This window comes from Paramormyrops kingsleyae, chromosome 2, assembly GCF_048594095.1.
Source record: "Paramormyrops kingsleyae isolate MSU_618 chromosome 2, PKINGS_0.4, whole genome shotgun sequence".
NCBI lineage: Eukaryota > Metazoa > Chordata > Actinopteri > Osteoglossiformes > Mormyridae > Paramormyrops > Paramormyrops kingsleyae.
The window spans coordinates 23,699,159-23,722,448 of NC_132798.1; the positions used below are offsets into that span (position 1 = coordinate 23,699,159).

Consider the following 23,290-nt stretch of genomic DNA (forward strand, 5'->3'; position numbering starts at 1 on the left):
AAACTGGTCCAAAATAAGGAAAGGAATGGTTCTGCAAGTTTTGTGTGGCAGACGGAGCAGCTTTCTAAAAGCAGATAGCGGAGAACCTCAAACGGCTCTCATGCCACTTCCTTCTGGCTGCATCCACAGTACAGATTCCATTTTGTCTTTTTTTCCTTCCTTCAGTTCTCAGTGCTGAAAACGAATCCATGGATTGGAATCTGAACTAAGCGGCTATGACAGGTACAGGCAGCCAGAGCGAGGGGCCGAAGGCGGGGCCTCCCCTCCCGCATCAGCATCTTTGCCCGCGCTCCACAGGAGGTTGAGTAATGGAGGCAGAAACAAGATTTTCTCGTGCAATCAGGAGGATGAGAGGCTCCTGGAGGGTGGGAGGAGGAGGGGGCTACTGGCAGTATCCTCCAAATAAGGGTCTCTTCATGTTATCGGCCAGAGTCTGCACACGCCCTAATAGTCAGCCAATCAAATCTCTTTCATGGATCAGAAAGGCGTGAACCTAAGATGGGGATACGGACAGCTGATTGGTTGAGCGAATCCTGCGGAACCCCCCCCCTCTCCTCATGTTTGATTTTTGCAGCACAGTGAGACAGTGAAGCTTCCCTCTTACTGAACTCCTTGAAATCCTCTTGTGAGCATCAAACAAGGCAAGATGGTGACTGCATGATTTATCAGAAAGGAGAGCTGCATGTTTGTGTGCGAGTGGCTCCATTGGTTTATGGGTTCTGATGGAGGTGTTCTGTGTACTCAGCATATGTCTACTCTTAATATGAACAGCTACTTCATAGATTGGCCTGATGGAAATATGTATTTTTACCACACCACACTTCTAAAACAGTTTAGATTATATATTGAATCTATGATAAAATTATTCCCAGATTAATAATCCATCAAGCATTAAATATGACATATAACATGATACTGATTATATTAATTTATACTGATATATTTTTTTGTCTAATGGAACGCCTGTAAAATTGTTATTTTTTAAAATGCTACTTGTCGGGTCCCTATACCTAGAGAAATGGGATTTCGTCGTCTTTCTCTTCGGGACACAAAGAAATCATACTCAGACCTATAGGTATGCTAATGAGCTGCAAGTCTGAACCCATTAAAAAAATCTGATTTTGGCCCGAGAGTCAATGGCAGGATGTCTGGGCTTAACATTTTAAAGAATGCAATGTGTGCAGATTGTACAACAATGAAGAAATACTGATCGAAGAATTATGAGGGTATATATGATGTCTCGCACTGAGACAAAAAAAAAGCTTCAAAGCTGTTACTTTTACAGAGACGTGATGACGCTGCCTGTGAGTGGGCCTGATATCCAGTGAGGCCGGCTGAGTGGGCCTGATATCCAGTGAGGCCTGCTGAGTGGGCCTGATATCCAGTGAGGCCGGCTGAGTGGGCCTGATATCCAGTGAGGCCGGCTGAGTGGGCCTGATATCCAGTGAGGCCTGCTGAGTGTGCCTGATATCCAGTGAGGCCTGCTGAGTGGGCCTGATATCCAGTGAGGCCTGCTGAGTGGGCCTGATATCCAGTGAGGCCGGCTGAGTGGGCCTGATATCCAGTGAGGCCTGCTGAGTGTGCCTGATATCCAGTGAGGCCTGCTGAGTGGGCCTGATATCCAGTGAGGCCTGCTGAGTGGGCCTGATATCCAGTGAGGCCTGCTGAGTGTGCCTGATATCCAGTGAGGCCGGCTGAGTGGGCCTTTATTATTTAGTTAAGTACTTTAACCACGACTTAAATACAAGTTGCATTTAGGTGTGACCTTTTTACAAGCTCATCCCACAGAGGAGTGGACCATGAGACCGGGAGGATAGGACGAGACAAAGGGGGACACGCCGAACGCATCACACAGGCGACGGTGTTACTGTCATTTACATCACGGGTTTAGCAGTGCCTGTGCAGAAAGTAAGCATGGATCCCATTCACTGTCAAACATAATTCCACAACAATTATAAAATAAAGTTAAACTTTTAATCACTTGTTGTCTAAATCTTAAATATGCAATCTGCACCACAAGATTTTGCCACATTTGTGAAAAAACTATTTCCATTGTATTTCATTTGCTTAACTGTGTATATACCGCTGTGTTCCATTTAAATAATCTAGCTCCCATTGAACTGGGTACCAGTTTGACTCCAGTCTCACACCCATTGCATCCCATGCAACCACTGGCCCATTCTGCACTGGTATATCAGTCCTATATTTGTTCCCTGTTTTCATACTTTTAATTTGTATTAGCATGTTAGCCTGAACTGATCCCATCCCATCCAGTCCAACTCTAATAGTGTACATAACTCTATTCCTTGCTGCCAAGGTTCTGTCCCCCTCAGGTCTGTTCTCTGTCCCAAACACAGGTGTTCTCTCTAAAGTTCCCTTGATACTTTACTGTTTCAAAAAGATACCCTATTCAATCGATAAGTCATGCACCAAGCAGTATTACCAGTGAATAATCTCAGGCAAATTTCAGATTAGGAAAACTTATACACTAGTTTTGTAGACTTATGATATATGTGGTGTTTCCTGTAGCAGTAGTTTTTGGAAGTTTTGCAGAGTCCCTTATTGTGTGGGGCCCGGAGCATAGACCCTCAGCATGTGTATTAATCTCAGACAAAAACACGTGTTTGACAATGGAATGATGTGTTAGACGGTTTTTCTGGGTTAAAGGGTAGAGTAACAACCCAGATAACCCCTAGGTCTTTATTGAAAAATGTTGATGTATCAATCAATCAATCATCTGGACTACCGTGGATAGCGGGATTGGTGAATAACCACACAACCCTTCATGTGAAAGCCACACACACGCAAAGGACACGATCATACTTGTCACGTGATTACCCTCTCTGATTTTTTTTTTTACACAAGGATAAGATAAAGAATAAACCAGCCGCCCTGCCACATCAAAGCATAATACAGAAACACATCATCCTCTCTAAAGGAATCCCCCCCATCTACACAGCCGACAACGCCTGCGGGGAAATCCCCGAAACATTCATGGCGTATAAATCAAACTTTTTCATCTGAACCTGGAAAATAATTCAAAATGTAATGGTATGAAGAAATCCAAATTCCTTTCATCTGTAATTTATTTGACAAATTAAAATGGGGGGGGGGATCACACTTTCCAAGTGGATCCAGAATGAGAAAAATCCAGACTGATCCGGACTGAAGCCACAGGAAGACTAAAAGGAAAATCTTTGTTCCTAAGTGTGTGCACATCAAAATGCAGCTGAAACTAAGACAAGACATTCCGTCCTATTTTATACATATATAATTTATATTTGTTTTTCTATTGTTTTTTCCTAAAACCAGAGTACTGGTTATCAAATATTCAATTGCACAGCTAGAACAAAATATGCAACACAGTCAATTACATTTTTTATGTATGTAATAAAAGGAAAACATACATGAGAACATTTGAGAATAATGTGATTCGTTTACAAGAAGTGTGTGCCAATTATATTAATATATCAATACAGATTTTAAGTGTGAATGAACAGGATGAATTTCTGTTTGCTTAATAATTACTGTTTCCTAAGCTTGTGTCATTAAAATTTGTAAAATGTTCCTGAAATCATTTTTGGGGAACGTGGTACCCTGCCGTCCAAACAAATAAGCCTGAAATTGAAACTAGAATTCAAAGAGAAGGAGAAAAAGTGAGAGAAAGAGAGAGGAGAGAGAGGACAGAGAAACTGAGAGGTGGGTCATGTCTTTGCTTTGTTTCCAGTGCAAGAGAAGCTACAGTCTCAGGCTGCAGAACCCAAACTATGGCCCAGCGTTATGAGAATGGCGCTTTTGCAGTGTGCCGCAGTACGTCAAAGCTCTGTATTTTTTTATTTTTTTATCTAATGAACACTGAGAAATGACACTACACTGCAAATATTGTTGCTTATATGAATATTAATGAGCAGAATTTCCTATTCATTGTTCATTTGAAAAAAGGAATGTCCATATAGCAGCCTGCGAGACAGCCTGAAGCGCACCGCTGAGCATGGAAAGCACGTTTAAGGTATCAGGGATTTTCCGGCGAGTGCCGGTCAAACATGCTGACGCCTCTCCTCTCCCACCCTTTCCACGGCAAATGGTCTCGTCTGCTGCTCCTCCGGCTCGGCTCTCCAAAGATGCGCGTCTCCGCCGTATACAAATTCCTGCCTGCACTCCCCACCACCGCCGAGCCGCGGGCACTTCGTGTGCGTTGCCATGGAGACCGGGACACGTCTCTGTTTGTCTGTGTGCCTCACCGGTGCGTCTCGCTCTGTGAGTGTGACTGCCTCCCTGGCCGTCAGTCCGCCGTCCTTCACACTTGTAGCCATTCACACCAGGTGCCCTGCTCCCTAAACACACGTCTGTCCTTCCGTCTACGCGTACTCTGCTCTCTGGCTGCATCTGTCCGCAGGGAGGCGGGTTTGTGTATATGGGGGTCTTTCATCAGCTGCATTGCCCCCGATTAACACAAACCCAGCAGACCACACACACACACACACACAAAAAAAAAAAAAAAAAAACCTGTATTCAAATCTTTGTGCGGACTCTCCATTAATTTCTATGGGGCATTTTTACTTTTCTGTTTGCATTCACAGATCTTTGTGGGGACCTGAAAAATGGTCCCCACAATGTCAAAACAGGTTTTTATTACATTGTGCGTGACATTTGGTCCCCACAATGTAATATAAACCTAATTCACACACGCATGCACACACACGCGCACACAAACACGCGGCAAGAGTTGCCTGGCATCCAGTGACATCAGAGAAGAGCAGCCTTGGTCCTGCATGCCAGAGAGTGTGAGGGGCCCGCTGTAATCACAACCCCGCCAAGTCAGAGCTGTAGATGAGGGGACCCAGGTGCTATGTCCAGCTGACCTCTACAGCTGCTTAAAAAGGGAGTCAAAATCTCTGGGTCATTAGGCTTTGCACATGTTAAGCTCTCTAAGAATAGTGCTCCTTTGTAATTCGGGGGATTCACCAAAACAGCTATCTTTTGAAAGTAGCCGGTTGGGGTCCAATGCCAGTCCAATGTTCCAGAAGGAGCAACTATTATCAGCTGCGAAAAGATTTATGAATGATTTCTTTGTTGTGCTCTAAGCTACTCCTACACAGATAACCTTCTGCGGCTTGTAGCACATTGATGTACACCGTACGTTGTCTCACAATGACGTGAGGTGACCGAAGATGTAGGCAAAACCCAAAGTTTAGCTGAAATTGCAGTGTATTTAAAAGTGTTGTGCTTTTCACTAGACTGTTGGTGTTGGTCAGCTGTTGGAAGTATTATTGAATATGGTTAGTTGTTTCCAGTACTGGATGCGGTTGGACGAGTCAGCATTCCAACACACTTGTTGCACATGACCAATTAAACATCTCAAATGTTGAATCTTAGAGTGAAACTTGTCAGACAGAGCGATCCCAAGACCCAGCTCCATATTACCACGCAGATAGTGGCTACAAATGGCATCACACTGGGGCTGAGTGACGCAGCTTGTTGGAGGCGTCCATGCCGCAGCCAGCCGATACAAGCCGATTACCTGAACACCTCTGAGAGGTCAGCCAGGGGAATGACACACCTCACACTGGAGTTGGGCCCCCCTGCTTCAAGCCACAGCCTGACCTGCGTGACTTTACTGGCCAAACATTTAGAGACCCCACTGAATCCCTCTCCTCATTCAGTTATCACTTACTTTTAGGTGAATCGTACAAAAAATCCTACTCACTCTTCCCAGTCAGAGTAACAAGCATCCACAATATTAGACAAATGCCATTTAACAACATTTCTCAACAAAGAGAAAACATATTTCATAGGGAATAACATTTATTTGAAATATTTGGGATTAAACAGGTCAATAGCTGTACTGTTGCTGCAAATACCTTAAAATGAGTGCTGTGCAAATCAACAATTAATGTCACCCCTGCTTCAAGCAGCCAATCAGAGAAATTCCAGGAGAATCAGCAGATTAATGTCAATTCCCAATATTCAACTCACCAGCACAAGAGTAATATCTACAGTAGATAAAATCAAACACATTTGAAATAAAGAAGTGACTGACTGTAATGCACTTGAATGAATTTGGGTGCATTACAGTCATTAACTTGTTCATTTAAACTGCATGTGTAACCATATTTGAAATGTAATTTATCTATCCAACAAACTAAAACCTAGGGAATATGTTTAGTTGGCCTCAGCAAGTGCACACCCAGTAGGTGACCTTCACAAGGCTGATTACAAATGCTTGATACGTCCTGCTTAAAACACTGGTAGGGTTCCCCTGGGGGAACCCAAGACGTCTTTTATGGACTCTATGTTGACTCTGGTTTTAGTAGCAGACAACAGAATGTATTAAAATATTAGGGACACAAATCTAAATGACCTCCAAAGCAAGTTTAAGTGATCCTCCTACCTATCAGAATCTTCAATATCCAAATCCTCAGTACCTGTACATCTCACATCCTGGACAATTAAAAAATAAATTCTCCTGATCTGAGGAGGGTTAGTATTTGCTGGATGAGCGTACATGGGTTCGAGGCCCTGGGCAGTGCCACGTGACGGCTGCGGTATACGTGACAGATGTTATGAACTTGGAAACAGGTCAGCCTTTTAAAAACTGTCACATGGACAAATGCTCCAGTATCTGTATGAGCTAAATAAAACAAGGCACTTAAGAGCATCGGGGGAATGAGGTGTGATGCCATAATGACAGACAGGGCATGAGGGGCAGCACATGGCACCATTATCTCCAGCTGCAATTAAAGCCACACATGACTGGGACCCCCAGCCCCCACAACACGGGCATGCTCTTCAAACCGACGACCTTCATTGCAACAGTTCGCACCCTTCCTTGGCTCTGCAAGCCGCCATCCCCTTGCTGTTATTCACCGCTGAGGCGTAAGGCTACACCAGCCTGAAGACATTCGCTCTTAAACGCGTCCCAGCAAAGAAATCAAGATTCAGAAAGGGCACATCCAGACGACACAAACACCAGCTTCACTGCCTTCCATTATCCGGTCATTTTTCGCCAAAATTTTCGCTGCGAATGTGAAAGACAAACGGTGACGTCTATCGGTCTGACAAACATGCGACCTGCCAGTGCTGTGCCAGTCAGCTAGACAGCTATAAGCACAACAACAACAACAACTACTACACCACACAGCCTTGAGCAAGGCGTCCCTCAGACTTTACACACTGTATGTGTGCAGAGAGATACAGGCTCCAGTGCCCTGCCACAGTTATACATCTCCCAGCGGGGGGAGTCATTCATCGCAGGAATCAGCTGCGAGCAACCGGCCACACAGCTGCCTTTTCTGAATGACGGGGCTCTGGCAGTGAGCTGCTCTCCGCGAGCGCGTGACACCCGTCACTCTGCCATCTTGGCTTTGCCCAAGACCGCCGCTGCTATGCGGAGCGCCTCTTACAGGCTCGGCAAGGCAGCGCCGTCGCTACTCATGACCCAGCTGTAACATCTCCACAGCACCCGCGCCGTTTACCGCGTCCCGGTTTGCAGGCGCCCGCAAGGTGGCACACAGGTGCCGGACGCTCACCTTGTTGGAGGCCATCTCGCTGACGGAGTGCCTGGTCTGCAGCGTCTCCAGCTGGTCCAGGCACCAGTCCAGCTCCTCCAGGGTCTCGGTGGCCAGCTTCTGGTAGGCCTCCTCTGGAGGGAGAGAGCGGAGCGGCGGGTCAGTTTTCAGCCTCTTGACTGGACTGGCGGTGGCTCCCAGTGGAGGGTCCACTGCTCCGTCGACGGCCATGTCGTTTCGCCCGGCGTGGACGCATGGGTGACTCTTCATAACGCCACCAACGGCCCTCCGCGGACACCGGTGGGGGAATCCGCTCCGTGCCCCCTCCCCGTCCCCACCACAGAGCAGCAGTCCAAGTGAGGAGTCACGCTCCACAGCCCCTTCGCCACGCGCAGTCCCAGTCACTCCCTCCCCCCCCCCCCAAAAAAAAAAAAACACAGCTACAGTGAAAGCGTAGCTGGGGCTATCTCTCTTCTCTTGTTTTGGAATAGATAAGACAAAACACACAGGCACGCTCACGCAAACACACACACAGACATACACACACGCGTGCACACAGGCAGCTCTCAATAATCCGGACTGTGATGCGCCTTATTCCGATCAGTATAATTCCAGTCCTGTAGCAGGATAAAAATCAGTCTCATAAACACATCCATGTTTGTCTTGGGATCTCTCTGCGAGCCCGGAGCTCCTCGGAATCAGTCTGGCTTCACACGGCCCATAACAAAGAAGGCATGGCGAAGCATGGCAGCTTCTGGGGGCGGGGGGTGGGGGGCAGCGAGCAGACACATACAGACACACACACATAACACACACTCACACGCACACTCACGCCCAGTCAAACAGACGGAGTCACGTCCAGAGCGACGTAGACACAGTTTCCCGTTCCTGCAGCCTTCCAGCACGCCGGCCCCTATTTGCTCACTTCCAAACTGAATTTAAAACAAAAACAAAGTGATTGGATTCTCCTCTGCACTGTGGTTTCGGGGCTAAGGAGGCATCCTGCAGCTAACCATGAGTGCTGCTTCTTTTGAACCAGATCCTGAAGGCTGAGATTGCTGCACGGAGAGGGGACGGGCTGCAGCCAAATCCCGGCCTGGAAGCAGGAGTGCGGAGCCAAAGCCTCATCTGTGCTGCACAGAGCCTCTCTGCGTGCTCTTGGAGAGAGGCAGGCTTCAGGACTGGGTCCTGAGCACATTGCCATGCCATTCCAGAATTACGGCATGTAGTATGACCTTTGTCAGTAGATCCTAGCGAGTTAAACACATTCAGGATCTAAAGCAGATTTTTCCATTGATAAAACAACGTCCGCACACTTGTTCTGTGACTCACTGAGTACTCAAGGAGACAGCCATGACACTGATGTTTAGTGATGAGGTGCTGGAACATTTTAAAATGACAGTGGAAGGAGTGTATGGCTCAATGAGGCTAAGTGTGGGCAAGTGTTTCTCTCTGTCCCTGCAGTCTAAAAAGCACTAATATATCACAAGGGCTACATGAAAGCACTAATATATCAGAAGGGCTACAGGAAAGGCAGACAGGCTCTCAAAGAGCCACACAAACCCCCCTTCCCACGTGTGTCACTGAACTAAAGAAACTAAGACCAATAACATCTCACAAAGTTTTTAACATCTTAATGTCCCAGGCAAGGTTTTATTCATTTAGACAAAATCCTATAGTCAATTTCAAATGACATTTTATTTTGGCACCAAAAATGTCATTGTGTTACTGAACTGCCATAGACAAACAATTTGTAATTAATCTAAAATATAAATTACATTACAGAAAGATGCTAATAGTAAAAAGTTTTTATATAGCCTCAAGCTGTGTGAAGAGTAAATAAGTTCAAGCACATTCAAATTTTACCTGGGAGATCTTCAAACTTTACAACCCCATTTCCAGAAAAGTGGGGATGCTGTGTAAAATGTAAATAAATAAAATGTAAATAAAAACAGAATGCAATGATCTGTAAATCATATAAACCCATGTTTAATTGAAAATTGAACAAGGACAACATATTAAATGCCGAAAAATGAGAAAAGTTACCGTTTTATGACAAATATAATCTTAATTTGAATTTGATGCCAGCAACACGTTTCAGAAAAGCTGAGACGGGCATGTTTTGCGTCACCTGTTCTTTAAACAATACTCTGTAAACGTTTTGCTGCAGTTTTGAAAGTGAAAGTCTCTCCCTTCTTGCCTGATATGGGATTTCAACTGCTCAACAGTTCGGAGTCTCATTTGCCAAATGCCAAATGTTTTCAGTGGGTGGCCGGTCTGGACTGCAGGCAGGTCAGTCTAGCACCCGGACTCTTCTACTGCGGAGCCGTGCTGTTGTAATACACGCAGAATGCGGTTTGCCGTTGTCTTGCTGAAATATACAAGGACTTCTCTGAAAAAGACATTGTCTGGAAGGCAGCAAATGTTGCTCCAAACCCTGTATAAGTTGTTCAACAACCACGGCGCCTTCCCAGAAGTGCAAGCTACTGAAGCCATGAGCACCAGTGCACCCCCACACCATCACGGATGCTGGCTTTTGTGCTGTCCGCTGAAAACAAGCTGGACGGTCCCTCTCCTCTTTAGCCTGGAAGACGCGGCGTCCATGATTTACAAAAAGAAGTTGAAATTTTGATTTGTTGGACTACACGACAGTTTTCCATTTTGCCTCAGTCCATCTAAAATGAACTCTAGCCCCGAGAGGTCGGCAAAGTTTCTGCATCATGTTTAGATATGGTTTCTTTGCTTGGTAGAGTTTCATCCTGCATTTGTGGATGCAGCCACGAACTCTGTTCGCAGGCAGTGGTTTTCGGAAGTGTTCCTGAGCCCATGCAGTGATTTCAGCTGTAGAATCATATCCGTTTTTAATGCAGTGCCTCCTGAAGATTACGGCTATCCAACACTGGTTTTCGGCCTTGTCCCTTGCATACAGAGATATCTCTGGATTCTCTGAATCTTTTAATGATATTATGTACTATAGATGATGAAATTCCCAAATTCTTTGCAATGTTACATCGTTACATTATTGTTAAATTGTTGCACTATTTGCCCACACAGTTTTTCACAGAGCGGTGAACCTCTCCCCATCTTCACTGCACAGAGCAGTGAACCTCTCCCCATCTTCACTGCAGAGAGACTCTGCCTCTCTGGGAGGCTCTTTTTATACCCAATCATCTTACTGACCTGTTGCCAATTAACCTAATTAGTAGTGAGATATTCAACCAGGTGTTTTGTTTTAGCATCAAACAACTTTTCCAGTGTTTTGTTGCCCCTGTCCCCTGTTTTCAAACATGTTGCTTGCATCAAATTCAAACTGAGCATATATTTGTCATAAAACAGTTTCAACATTTGTCATGTTGTCTTTATCATTTAAATATGGGTTTATATGATTTGCAAATCACTGCATTCTGTTTTTATTTACATTTTAAACAGGGTCCCGACGTTTTTGGAAACGGAGATGTACAGTACACTTCTCTCTGATACACTTCAGGTCCAAGTAATGCTCATTCGCTTTTGATACAGACAGGTGCTATACCCACAGGTTCCACTATATAGAGGGCAGAAACCACAACGTCCTTATTTTCAATCTTACTATTCGCCTAGATGCTGTCTGTCCTCTGTGACAACATCCTGTTCAAACCTCCTCTGGAGCACCTGCTATTTCTGAAGGTCCTGCTCAGCAAGTTGGCAGGAAGAGCATTTAAATTTCAACTGTGCAGCTACTGTAGCAGAGTAAATGGCAAAATGAACCCAGAAACATACAAAATATTTGGAAGTCTCAACAAATTTCTCACTTTAAGTCAGCATTGAAAAATAATGTATCAAATAATAATAAAGGTGAACTAAAATCATATTGATACTGGATATGCCCTATTAACTATATAACTTGCAAAGAAGTCAAGTTTAAACACATGTTAAATTACTTATTTCAATTACATTTAACTGATTTTTAGGTACTGTACTTTAAATGTATTTTTGAACAGTTGAAATGCTCAAGGAGGCCCACTGGGGTGGTCTGTGGTTCTGCAGGTTACAAATCTATATCTGTGATCAGGAGGTTGTCGGTTCAAATCCTATGGTCTATAGAGTCAGGAGTATAGCTTGAAATTCTGGGCCCCCTAACAAAATGTCACATTGGGCCCCCAGGGTATTGAAAGGCCCCTGTGAAGTGCTGGGCCCTCTGAATCTGTCAGGGTATCCATGCCCCTCCTGGGCCCCTGTAAAGTGCTGGGCCCTGTGAATCTGTCAGGGTATCCATGCCCCTCCTGGTCCCCTGTAAAGTGCTGGGCCCTCTGAACCTGTCAGGGTATCCATGCCCCACCTGGGCCCCTGTAAAGTGCTGGGCCCTGTGAATCTGTCAGGGTATCCATGCCCTTCCTGGGCCCCTGTAAAGTGCTGGGCCCTCTGAATCTGTCAGGGTATCCATGCCCCTCCTGGGCCCCTGTAAAGTGCTGGGCCCTCTGAATCTGCCAGGGTATCCATGCCCCTCCTGGGCCCCTGTAAAGTGCTGGGCCCTCTGAATCTGCCAGGGTATCCATGCCCCTCCTGGGCCCCTGTAAAGTGCTGGGCCCTCTGAATCTGTCAGGGTATCCATGCCCCTCCTGGGCCCCTGTAAAGTGCTGGGCCCTGTGAATCTGTCAGGGTATCCATGCCCTTCCTGGGCCCCTGTAAAGTGCTGGGCCCTCTGAATCTGCCAGGGTATCCATGCCCCTCCTGGGCCCCTGTAAAGTGCTGGGCCCTCTGAATCTGTCAGGGTATCCATGCCCCTCCTGGGCCCCTGTAAAGTGCTGGGCCCTCTGAATCTGCCAGGGTATCCATGCCCCTCCTGGGCCCCTGTAAAGTGCTGGGCCCTCTGAATCTGCCAGGGTATCCATGCCCCTCCTGGGCCCCTGTAAAGTGCTGGGCCCTCTGAATCTGCCAGGGTATCCATGCCCCTGCTGCAGCTCTGGGACGAGTGGTGTTGGGCTGTTAGGCTCCTGGCATAAATGGCTCCAGTAATGCTGGCTGTGCCTGTGCTCTGACCCTAAAGTTTTCCTCTCACCTGCATACATCTCTGAGTCTCATGAAGAGCATGTGTTATGTAAAAAGGACCCAACATATTTCTATTCTCTCTCTGCCACCTGTGCCATGAGGCAAAGTCATTCACTCAGCATGTTTATGCAGCGGCTGGGCCGCTGTGCTCTGCTCACGGGGGCAGCAAGTCAGAATCCTCTGAATGCACATAACTGTGGAATTTTTAATGCACAGTGCAGTACTGATTTATATTATTATCCTTGTGGGAAATCAACATTAGTTCAGTATCCCCCTTCACCGGTTGTATTTCCCTGTTATGCTGCCAGATGCCACCACTACAGATCTGGAGCTCAAGCCATACTGTTGATGCATTTTTGGTGCATTTTTCATGATGACACTTAAGAGTGTTGCCATGACACCTTTGGGTGAAGCTGGGGCTATACGACACACAGCTGGGGTTTGAACCGCGCTGGCCGCTGGGGCGGGGACACCACTTGGAAAGGAAAACCACACTCTAGCGTGGACAGTTTAATTAGCAGCAGTTAGCAATCTGCGGCAATCTCGGGTCTACTTAAAGTTTACGCTGAGACGTGTAAAACACAGACCCCTCAGAAGTGTGTGACGTGAATCGCTGTCCGCGGAAGCAGCAGTTTGCAGCAGAACAGGAAAAAAACATGCGTGCAAACGGCACATAAAATTCTAGTCAAAGGTGGAATAATTATAAGCTTAAAAGCAGACCAAATAAAGATGACTTTCTGTTGCCTTTAATTAGAGGACAACGTAAAGTAGCTAAAGTATTAGTACGCAATGCACGTCAGCTAAACAGTGGTAAGAAGTATTAGGTATTTGAGCACTATAAAAATACAGAGAGAGAATACATGTTACTGGCATTTAACTGGTCAAGAAAATGGTCTCCAACAAAACTCCGTGTCGGTTTGAAATGATGCAACTTGGTGTCTAAAAGGCAAGGCAGAAGGAACTTAGCTTTGGTGACACTGCTGTGTACGAGAGAGAGCAGTTTAAGGTGAAACATCTCTGTATTTCTAACTCCGAAGTGCATCAGAAAGTCATCTGCTGTAAAGACATGTATAACAGTGCAGGACTGTCTGCAGGGTAACTTAGTAATGATTAAGAGTAGGGAATTGTACATAAGATCCTTTGTAGTGGGAATACTGAGATTGTAGTTTGTGAGGAAACAAGGCCCATGAAAGACAGATGTAAAACACATGGCTGACGTAGCACTTTTTAGGGGCAAAAAACTGGCTTGTAAAACATTTAAATGGCTGATTAATTTTAGACCGTGAAATAGGAGAGGAAATATGCAAAATAAGGGTGTATGATTTCCTGCCTAAAACATGGAGACTGTTTCTGGCCTCCCATGAATCCCAGCTACCGTGGCAGCTGGAGTGCCGGAGTTCTCGAGGAAGACACTTGCTGACAGGATCTCCAGATCCACTGGGAAACGCAGCCCGATGAATGGCAGCTAAAGGCTGATGCAGGTATACTGTTCGGGGGCTAATATCCTCACAGTGGGACTGGGGATCTGCGGAGGACCAGAAACAGCCGACTCCGGCATGATGGGGGACCGTTCCCCGGCTCCCTCACTGAAGGTCATTGAGATGAGCTGGCAGAGAGGGAAGGCAGACGTGTCCAGTCAATGTGAGGCTGCCATCCAGGCTGCACTTCACTTCCCCTCATGAGAGACACCGTCATCGTGTGCCCCTCTGTGTTACTGTGTGCGAGCACGCGCCGGTGAAATAAAACTCTGCACACACTGTTGCCTGTTACATCTGTGACTCTCCCCCTTCCTAGTCAATCTCCCCGTCCTCCTTTAGTGCCTCTTCTCTGCATCGCCCCTCTTTTTTCCTCCTCTTTCTTTCTGCCTGTTTCTCCCCCTTCCCTCTCTCCCAGTAATGGTGCGCTCCCCCGAGCAGGGGTGCCACTCTCCCAGGCAGAGCGAGCGCTGACGTCAGTGGCATTCTTCCCATGCTCAGTGCGACATCAGACGCCAGCCCTCAGAGGCCACTCTGCTCAGCCGCGGTGGGCTGCGGCCAAACTGTGGACTGGAGTCTACAGACAGAGCGGGACCGGACTCTGCTCATCTACCATCTGCTCTGCCAGCTCCCTGTTAATCTCTGGCTTCAAATTCTCATCTTCCTCATCAGGATCAGTATCTCCACCACTGCTATTGTATGCTGGCTGTTAATCATCCTCACCCTCATCACCATAATAACACAATATTCCTCAGGAAACTTACTCAGAGTTTAAGCTTCATTCTCTTAAAAAACACAGTCCATTTCATTCCTGCCTGAAAAACATCTACATGTCACATTTTTGTCGCATTATTTTTGTAAGGATCCTCCAGGAATTTACCATTACCGGCATCTTCTCTCTGAACAGATTTAAATAATGTGCGTAAACAAGCAGATGTTTACGACTCGCTAAGGCTCATTATCAATGACAGACTGTGCATTACGGTATCATTACAGACGACAAGCCGACTGTTTCGCTGTCCTTTCAGTTCATTAGAGAGGCACCATGAGACTTTTGACTTCTGCAGCGTCGACACAGGCTACAGAAGCAGGCGTGTACGTAAACTGTGTAGCCATTTATTCCACTTAATAGACACCAAACCAGCAACTGTACTAGATCTGTAGCAACACAGTACAAACTACATATCAGGTTCCATCTTACTGTACTGCAAATGTAGCCAAATACTAAGCATTCAAGGCTAAATGCTGACAGCTAATATCAGTAACAGGAAAATAACACAAAATAAATGCAGCGCAACCGGTCTAGTTACGCTAGATCCCAGAGAGTCTTGATACATTACTTATGTTTGGGGATTCCATATTTCAGGTTTCTTATAGTTAATATTTTATTGAAACACACAATTTTATTTAAACACACAATTAAGCAATTCTGATCTGCCTTCAGCACTTGGGAAGTGAAACATGGAGTCATTTCGTAAAAGGATGTCCGTAAGAGCCATGAAAAGCTAAGTACAGTAAACAGGAATCTACACTTAATGCCATCCGGAAGCGTGTCGGCTCTCAGTGTCGGCCGCTGAACCATGACAGTCAGCTTTCAGCCTGTAATTACCAATTCTTCCCACTGAAGCAGTCATTATCTGACCTAGTGTAACTAAACTAAATGTTTTTACGTCATAATGGATTCCTGGCGATGTAGGCCTCGAGCTGCCCATTCTGCAAAGGCCAGGGAGGGCAAGAGCACCCGGACAGGGATCGCTGTGAAGCATCTCAATTACATTCCAGGACATTACTTTACATAAAGCTTTTGTGGTTTATAAGTAATTAGGTTACGGCTAAAGCAAACAGGCCCCCGACTTTCTTTTCTGAAACCTAGAATTTGCTTATCATTTCCCTGGGAAATAGAGGACGTCAGAATGGAAGGCCACGCCCATGGGCCTCAACCACAGACTGTGTGTCCACATTAAAAGTTACATACTGCCCAGAGCAACACCGAGGAAGCGTGGTGTAATGAAAGTGCCCTGTCTCAGAGTCTACTCATTTACTTATTGCATGCAATTATGAAGTATCACTAACCACTAAACCAACCACGCATCACATGTGCAGACCTGCAACCCAGATTTTTATTTTTATTTTATGTTTGCAGTAAATGGTACAATAGTGTGTATTATATATTATACATATACTGAGTATATTATTTGGATATATAAGTATGTGTATATATACAAATATACACACACACAAAATAAAGTACAGTGCAGTAAGGTAATATATGACTGAAGTGAATGTTCCATAAACATTATTTTTTATGTTACAGTACATAAGGTGGAGGTACACTGTATCTATTCATGCCAGTTCAGTTTACATTGTGATTTACACCTTCACTTTGCACTTTTCTATAGAGTCAAATCTCACTCTGAACAAGGCGCATTCACTGACTATTATTTCCAATTTAAAATTTCCTTCTCATTTGATCCACACTGCAGCCTAAAAATCTGAGTTGTGCGCAAGTGTATAGGATGGCCATCAGCCATCAGCAGCAGAGTAAGGCAGAGTTAAAAGTGAGCTCAGGAAAATTCCAGGGGAAAGCCGACAGACAACGTAATGACTGTTTCTGTACTTGCCATGGGGGATGTGGTTTTGAAAGCGGTTATATGCTGGCCATCATGACATATACATTAACCACCATTACATATAGTCAGGCGGCATGATAATATTTACTTACACATTAACTAAATGTCATGTTTTATGTCAGAGCTTAAACCTGGACCCAAGCCAACTGAGATGTTAGGCAGGCTGATCTATGTGTGTGGTCTACGTATATGTATGTGTGTGTGTGTGCGCGTGTGTGTGTGTGTGTGTGTGTGTGTGTGTGCGCGAGCAGGTTTACCTATCCTTATGGGGACATAATGTCCCCATAACGTGATAAATATCCGTTTTTTAAAACTATTTTATAAAAATCGGTGACTGCTATGAAAAAACTAAAAATGCAAAAACTCTTGTATTTTGTTAGGTTACTTATGGTTACAGTTAGGGCAGGGTGGGGGTTAAGGTTGTTATAGTTAGCATTAGCATTTTTCCCATTGAAATGAATGAGCGGTCCCCATAAGAATATGTTTACCCTACATGTGCGTGTGCGTGCGTGTGTATGTGTGTGAATAAAAGAAACTTCATACACAATTTGTAGAAGCTTGTACATGGCTACGTAGGAATGCTGTTTTCTTGTACAGTATGCACCCCCTTGCTCTCCATAAGAGACCCAGATGCACATGTAAGAATTGGTGAGACGTGACAGTTTTTTGGGGTAAGGGTGCCGGGGCAGCCAGCATGGAAATACCCTGGAGCAGAGCCTTGGTGATATGATTCCTCTGCCAGCCATGGGATTCAAACCCATGACCTCCAGGACACAGGGACAGATCCCCTGGAAAGTGGAAGAGATTTACACATTGCGCATGAATGCTCGGCCTTCCACGGGACTGACATGCGCTGGGCTTGCCCTTCCAGCCTCACGCCCGGGACGTCATGGCGACCATCAGCGTAAATGACTCCCGTGAGAATTTGGAGAATGACTCACTGTGGAATGGAAGGCATCCACAAGCAGGGCAGCGTGTGGCTCAGGGAGGCAGGAGAAGGTCGGTGTGTGCGTGTGTCTGTGTTTGTGTATGTGTGTGTGTGTGTGTGTGTGTGACCAACAGTGCAGAGTGTGTATTTACACGTCAACAGAGGGGAACCACAAGCATTCATGTGTTTCTACGTGTGGAAGTCGGGGTGGGGTGGGGGGGGTGTGGTTTCTGTAACAGGAGAAGCAAAGCGTGTGACAGAGCACGTGTGTAACTGGAGAAGAGCAACAGACATGTGTAGTGGTGCAAATGCAGAAGTGCCAGGTGGCTTGGCATGCGAATGAGAAGGCTGGCATTACGCGTGGAGGTGCGTGATTTGGGGAGAAGAGCAGAGTCCCACCGACTCCGGGACAACCGCACAAGGTTGAGGCTATTTCAGGCCGTGCGTCTGCCTGGATGCGACCTGCCACTGCAGTGCCCCGTGGTGGCGTCTCAATACAGTCATAAAAAATGTTAGTTAAGTCCAACAGACAACCCTTGACACTACACTGGACAAGCAGTTATGGGAGAAGGATCTGTGGATGGTGACGCAACAGACCCAGTTACGTTACTGATGAATTTCGTTACCAATAAAGTTTTGTGGACAACTTAGTGGATGGAGCATCCATGTGGCATCAAGTGCTGTTAATATGTGCTTCTGGTGTCTCCTCAAAGCCTAATGTTAGAAAGTCACCTGTCATTAGACACAAGGGCATCTAGGTCCAGGATCACAGGAAGGAGCTGTTACCATGACAGGCACATCCCAAGACAAACTGGCTAATCCATTTTTTTTCAGTCAGTATTCCATCATGCCATGGGGTTTCCGATTACTACTTAACCAACTAAACAACAAACATCAGGGCTGTTACATTCTGTACACTAGTATGTACACATACTCATGTCAAAGGCACGTGTATATTTTACCACCACAAAGCATATCTTATACTACTAACCCTTATTTTGATGACCTTCCGCTTGACAAGATGAGACTCTGACACAATCTGTCATTCTCCAAACCACACACACACACACACACACACACACCACTTATTCCAGTAAGCAAGGCTACAGAAGAGTACTCTTCGTAGTGACAAGAGTCTAATAGATGCCCTCTTCCCAATCATAACTGTGGCACAAAAGAGCTTTACACTAAAACCATTTAAAAACAAACTGAGACAGTTCCTGGGAATTGCCACACAAGAAATACACAAGTGTTAAACAGACTCATACCAGGATCACTATCCACACACACCAATCTACCCATGCACTTCAAATTTTGCTCAAACACCCAAACAGAAAGTTAAAAACCCTCAGCATGAATGAAAAAAAAAATCACTGTACCTGTGAAGGATGGCTTGGTGATTGGTGGTTGGTTACACATGGGGGATCGCCTGAAAAGGAGATCAAGTAAGAGATGCTGACATCATTTTCACACCTAAAACCGCTAGACTGACAAGCCTACAGAAAAAAAACAAACAGAAAAATCCACAAATGCTGCCAATCTGCAAGTGTAGAACAAAATTACAGGTAATGTGTGGGTTTTGATTTCATAGGTAATGCAAATTTGAAACCTAACTTCAAACAACTTCATCCAACGTTATTGTTCTTCTGACAGTGACCATTAGGTGGCACACCAAAACAGTTAAACACTTATCCAGCTGCACTATAAAAGAGTATTAGAGGTCCCTGGGTGGAAATTAAGCAAAGCACTAATAGGAATCATATTCTTTCAGAACTATGCTTGTAAACAATAAATCAATAAACCAGAAATCATAAAAAATCATCATAAACAGAAGTATTTGTACAATACTTCAGTACGAAATACTCAACACTGGATAGATTTAAAGACATTCCAGCAATAAGACAGAAACTTATCCACTACAACCTAAAAGTGTGCAGAAGTGAACTGTACTGCTGTCACTCACTTGCTGGAGGCTCTATCCTGCTGTAAATTGGTTAATGCAGCGAAGTTATTTCTCACGGTTCTCAAACTAGCCAGCACCTTAAATAAAGAGAGAAAAACATACTGTAAGCATCAGTTCATCTTAAATGTATGACACACAGTGTGTATATAATACACAGAGAATAAGTCAAATACTCAGTGCTAGTTAAGATAACATGGAGAACATGCTGTCAAACGCCTCATGAGTTTAATGCGCTTACTGACAGTTAGACTTCAGATTTATATCCAGGGCCAACATGAGCCAGGATTTGGAAGCAGACATGTAACACACATCCCACTGTTTGCATCTTATCTAAATAGAATACGCCGTAATGCCCACTGACTCCCAAACCCATGTGCAGGACCCATGTCATTCTCAAGTTCAAGTTACAAGTTACTGTATTATTTTATGTTAACATGTAAGCAAACTCACCTGAGCAAACGGCGTTACAATCATGTCGTCTCCATGTCTGTAAGAACAAAGTAAAGTGTTACATCTCTACACAGACTTTAATAACAAACCCTCTCTTGGGGGCTGTGGAGTGGCGGCTCACAGGATACGAATAAAACCTCCAGGGTTGTGGGTTAGAAGCCACCCCCAGCTTTGTGCATTCGCAGTTTGCATGGTCCTCCTGGGTACTCTGCTATCCTCACAGTTGAAAGTCATGTGGTTAAGGTAGATTGCCCTTTAAATTGCCCTTAATGTATCTGTCCTGTGCTGTACTGGAATCCCTTCCAGGGTGTCCCCTGATCTCTGTGCTCTGGAACAGGCTTCAGGCTTGCAGCAACTCTGCACTGAATAATAGGCTCTTGGAAAATTAGTGGAATTGGTCATACAGAAGACAGCTTATACGGCAGCGCCACCTGCAGGCCAACCCTCACATCTGTACCCAGACTGACACCCCAGCATCGCTCAAAAACCTCCGCATCCCACCTGTTCGAGAGGAAGCAGATTCTGCACAATCTCTTAAACATGTTATTAGTTTGAGACATACTGGAAGAATTTATTTCTCTTAGGAAGTAACTCTCATATCCGTTAAAATTTAACTATTTTGTCTAACACTATTTTCCAGAGGCATTTACATTATTCATTTGCTTAGAAGCTTGTATAGACTGACGCACTTAGTTGGATATTTTTCATTAAAATAGAACTTTATGTCTGGATGTGGGTTTAACCAGGATGGTGCCGTTCAGTTTGCCTCTACTCTTCTAACAGAAAAGTTTCATTATTTTTGGAAATACCTCCATTAAATATTTAAGAGAATAAAATATTAAACCAAACCACTGACAATACATTTAAGAATGTTTTTCCAGGGGCAAACTCTACCACTGAGCTCTAACATGGTTTTCCTATAAGTGCCATTTAAAGCATTACAACCTGCTATAAGCACTGACCTAGGGATGCTATCTAAGTCCCTAACCTGCAGCGCATTAGGCAAAGTGTGGGAGTTTTATTTAATGCAGAAAACTGGATAAATTTATGAGCGTGTGAACTGCAACTCTGCAGAAACCGTTACGGCCGGAAAGACACCCATGACAGGCTTGTGGAATTCTCAGGGGACACTGAGGAAATGTTACTGTCGAACCCTTGCTTGCAGTGACACAAATCACGTCTGCAAAAACACATCTGTTGGAGTCGCCACAAGTGGTTCCTCAGAGCAATGAAAATCATGCACTAGAACAGTGGTTCTCAATCCTGTGCTTGGCGCCCCCCCGCCAGAATGTTTTCGTTCCAACCCTACCTTAATAGGCTAAAGCTAGTTACAGAACAAACGCGGCATGCGCTGTGCGCGCCCCATTCAAAAACACAGCGGTGTCCGCTCAACGCGCTGTGCTCGCGCTGGGCTTCTGCGCAAAAAGTAGGCGTGGTTTTCAAAACTATCTCCTGTCATTTCGGCTCGCAGTCAGTAGCGACCATGTATATTTCGCATTGAGAAAGATTCTACGCTTCTGTGATATATTGTCCGTGTTTGAGTTCCCAGACCAATAAGTTTTCCCTCTATTTCGATTTCGGTGCCTTGTTTCTATTGATCGCGCGACAATGTGTCATAGCGCTCAGCGGTCAAAGTTCAACAAAGTTCATCTTTGACCACAGAGCTCGCACAAGCTCCGCGAGCGGCGCGTGGCATGGAGTGCAGCGTAGTGCTCCCCGCGTTCGGTCTGAAACTGGCTTTAGCCAATTAAGGACCATCTGAGCCTGATTAAGGTAGGGTTGGAACGAAAACATTCTGGCAGGGGGGGGCGGCAGAAACGGTATTGAGAACCACTGCACTAGAACAACAAATGCAACCTTTCCACCCAGTTCCCATGTCAGATTATAGGGCCCGCGCTAAAGTACTGGCAGTCCCCTTCAATCAGTTCTTGGGGTCCCACCGATAGCTCTACCCTTCTGGAATGTTCCCCTCCTGATGAGAAGGGCCCGCAGAGAAGCTTGGCACGTCAGCAGTAAGTCAACACCCTGCCTCAAATAGGGCCCAGACAGCCTGCAATCTCTCACCAGCCACTCTCTTATGCCTGTAGAGCGTGTCCCCCATAAAGGTCATCTAAATCAATCCCCCAACAAACAAGACACCAGCAGAAACCCTGCCAAACAAGCCAAAAAACTGTCGTCTTAGTCCACGGCCCTACATGCCTCATTACCTATTCCGGAAAGCAAGGATGCTAATATTTTTCTCAAGAACACACAAAACGTGTAGATTGAATTCACCAAACAAATGTACTGGTAAGAAAAGTGGTCTTTGACCTCAGTAGCATTTGATAAGAATGTCAGCCATGAGTAAATGACACCTTTCAGCAGTGCTCTGTGAGCAAAGCCGGATCACTGTGATGAGCGCCTCCTATGGACAAAGGATTGTAAAAATGTTGCATTTTCTTTTACAACAGAAGGGGATTTCATAATTTCAGCTAAATTACACATCAAGAAGAGATACCGCTTATAAGATCTTGCAAGGTGTCTTTTTATTAGCGGGTCATGGGTACAGTCTGTTAAAGGCCTTCATGTATGAATGTTGGATCTTTTCATGGATTAGATACCTGAAAGAAAAGTCTAGACCAAGCAGAAAAGCCTTTAGCAGACCTTCTCTTTCCTAGAAGATTGAAGGTTTTATTATTCATTTTTTAAACTGTCTACTTTGGGCAATCTTTTACACCAATGGTCCAGCTGAGTGCCATCAGCTTAGATCTCCTGAAAGTGCGTGTGATGTTTGCATGTTTATGGTCATAAAGACGTTGAGTTCAAGTTTTCACAGGTAAGATGGCAGGAATGTTTTGTGCTGTCTTAGCAACACAAGCAACACAAGGTGTAAAGTCAATGTCTCACCACACACTCTTAGTGTCTTGTGTAGCACATGAGCTTTCACAAGGACACTTTCAGCGCAGCCTTCTTTAAGCAACTTGGGCTTTTAACCCAGTTTGGCAACTACAGTACATTAGTTTAAACTTAGTCATTCCTGTGCCTATCAGCAGAAGGATAACAGAAGGGGCTTTCGTCCAACGCTTTGAGGGAAGTGAAGGCAGAGCGAGCCCAGCAGGGCTGGTTAGTAGGGCAGGGGTGGGGCAGGGAAAGTGGCCCAGGACAGCAGGCAGGAGATCCAGGGGGAAGGGAGCAGCTGAGAGGGCAGGGAGGTGAAAGGCGCAGGGAGAAACCAGCAGACATGCCACACACAACCTCGCAGGAGCTCCGAGCCCACATACCGCCGGCATCTGTCACTGGGCTCGCTGAAGAAGCGGCCTACAACCCGC

General features: G+C 45.4%; 1 protein-coding gene across 12 annotated transcripts in view; it reads right to left on the minus strand.

Annotated features, from left to right (window-relative positions):
* The window catches only part of pde4d (phosphodiesterase 4D, cAMP-specific), a 293,242-nt gene that overhangs the window by 10,229 nt on the left and 259,723 nt on the right, over nt 1-23,290 (minus strand). For 11 of the 12 annotated variants that reach the window (XM_072708295.1, XM_072708284.1, XM_023802838.2 and 8 more), the window contains 4 exons: nt 19,983-20,019; nt 19,533-19,609; nt 18,949-18,998; nt 7,530-7,642 (listed from right to left, as the gene is read on the minus strand). In XM_072708295.1, coding sequence (XP_072564396.1) covers nt 7,530-7,642; nt 18,949-18,998; nt 19,533-19,609; nt 19,983-20,019 — 277 coding nt within the window. Of the gene's footprint in view, nt 1-7,529; nt 7,643-18,948; nt 18,999-19,532; nt 19,610-19,982; nt 20,020-23,290 lie in introns of those variants that run through there. The other variant, XM_072708309.1, reaches the window with a different exon arrangement.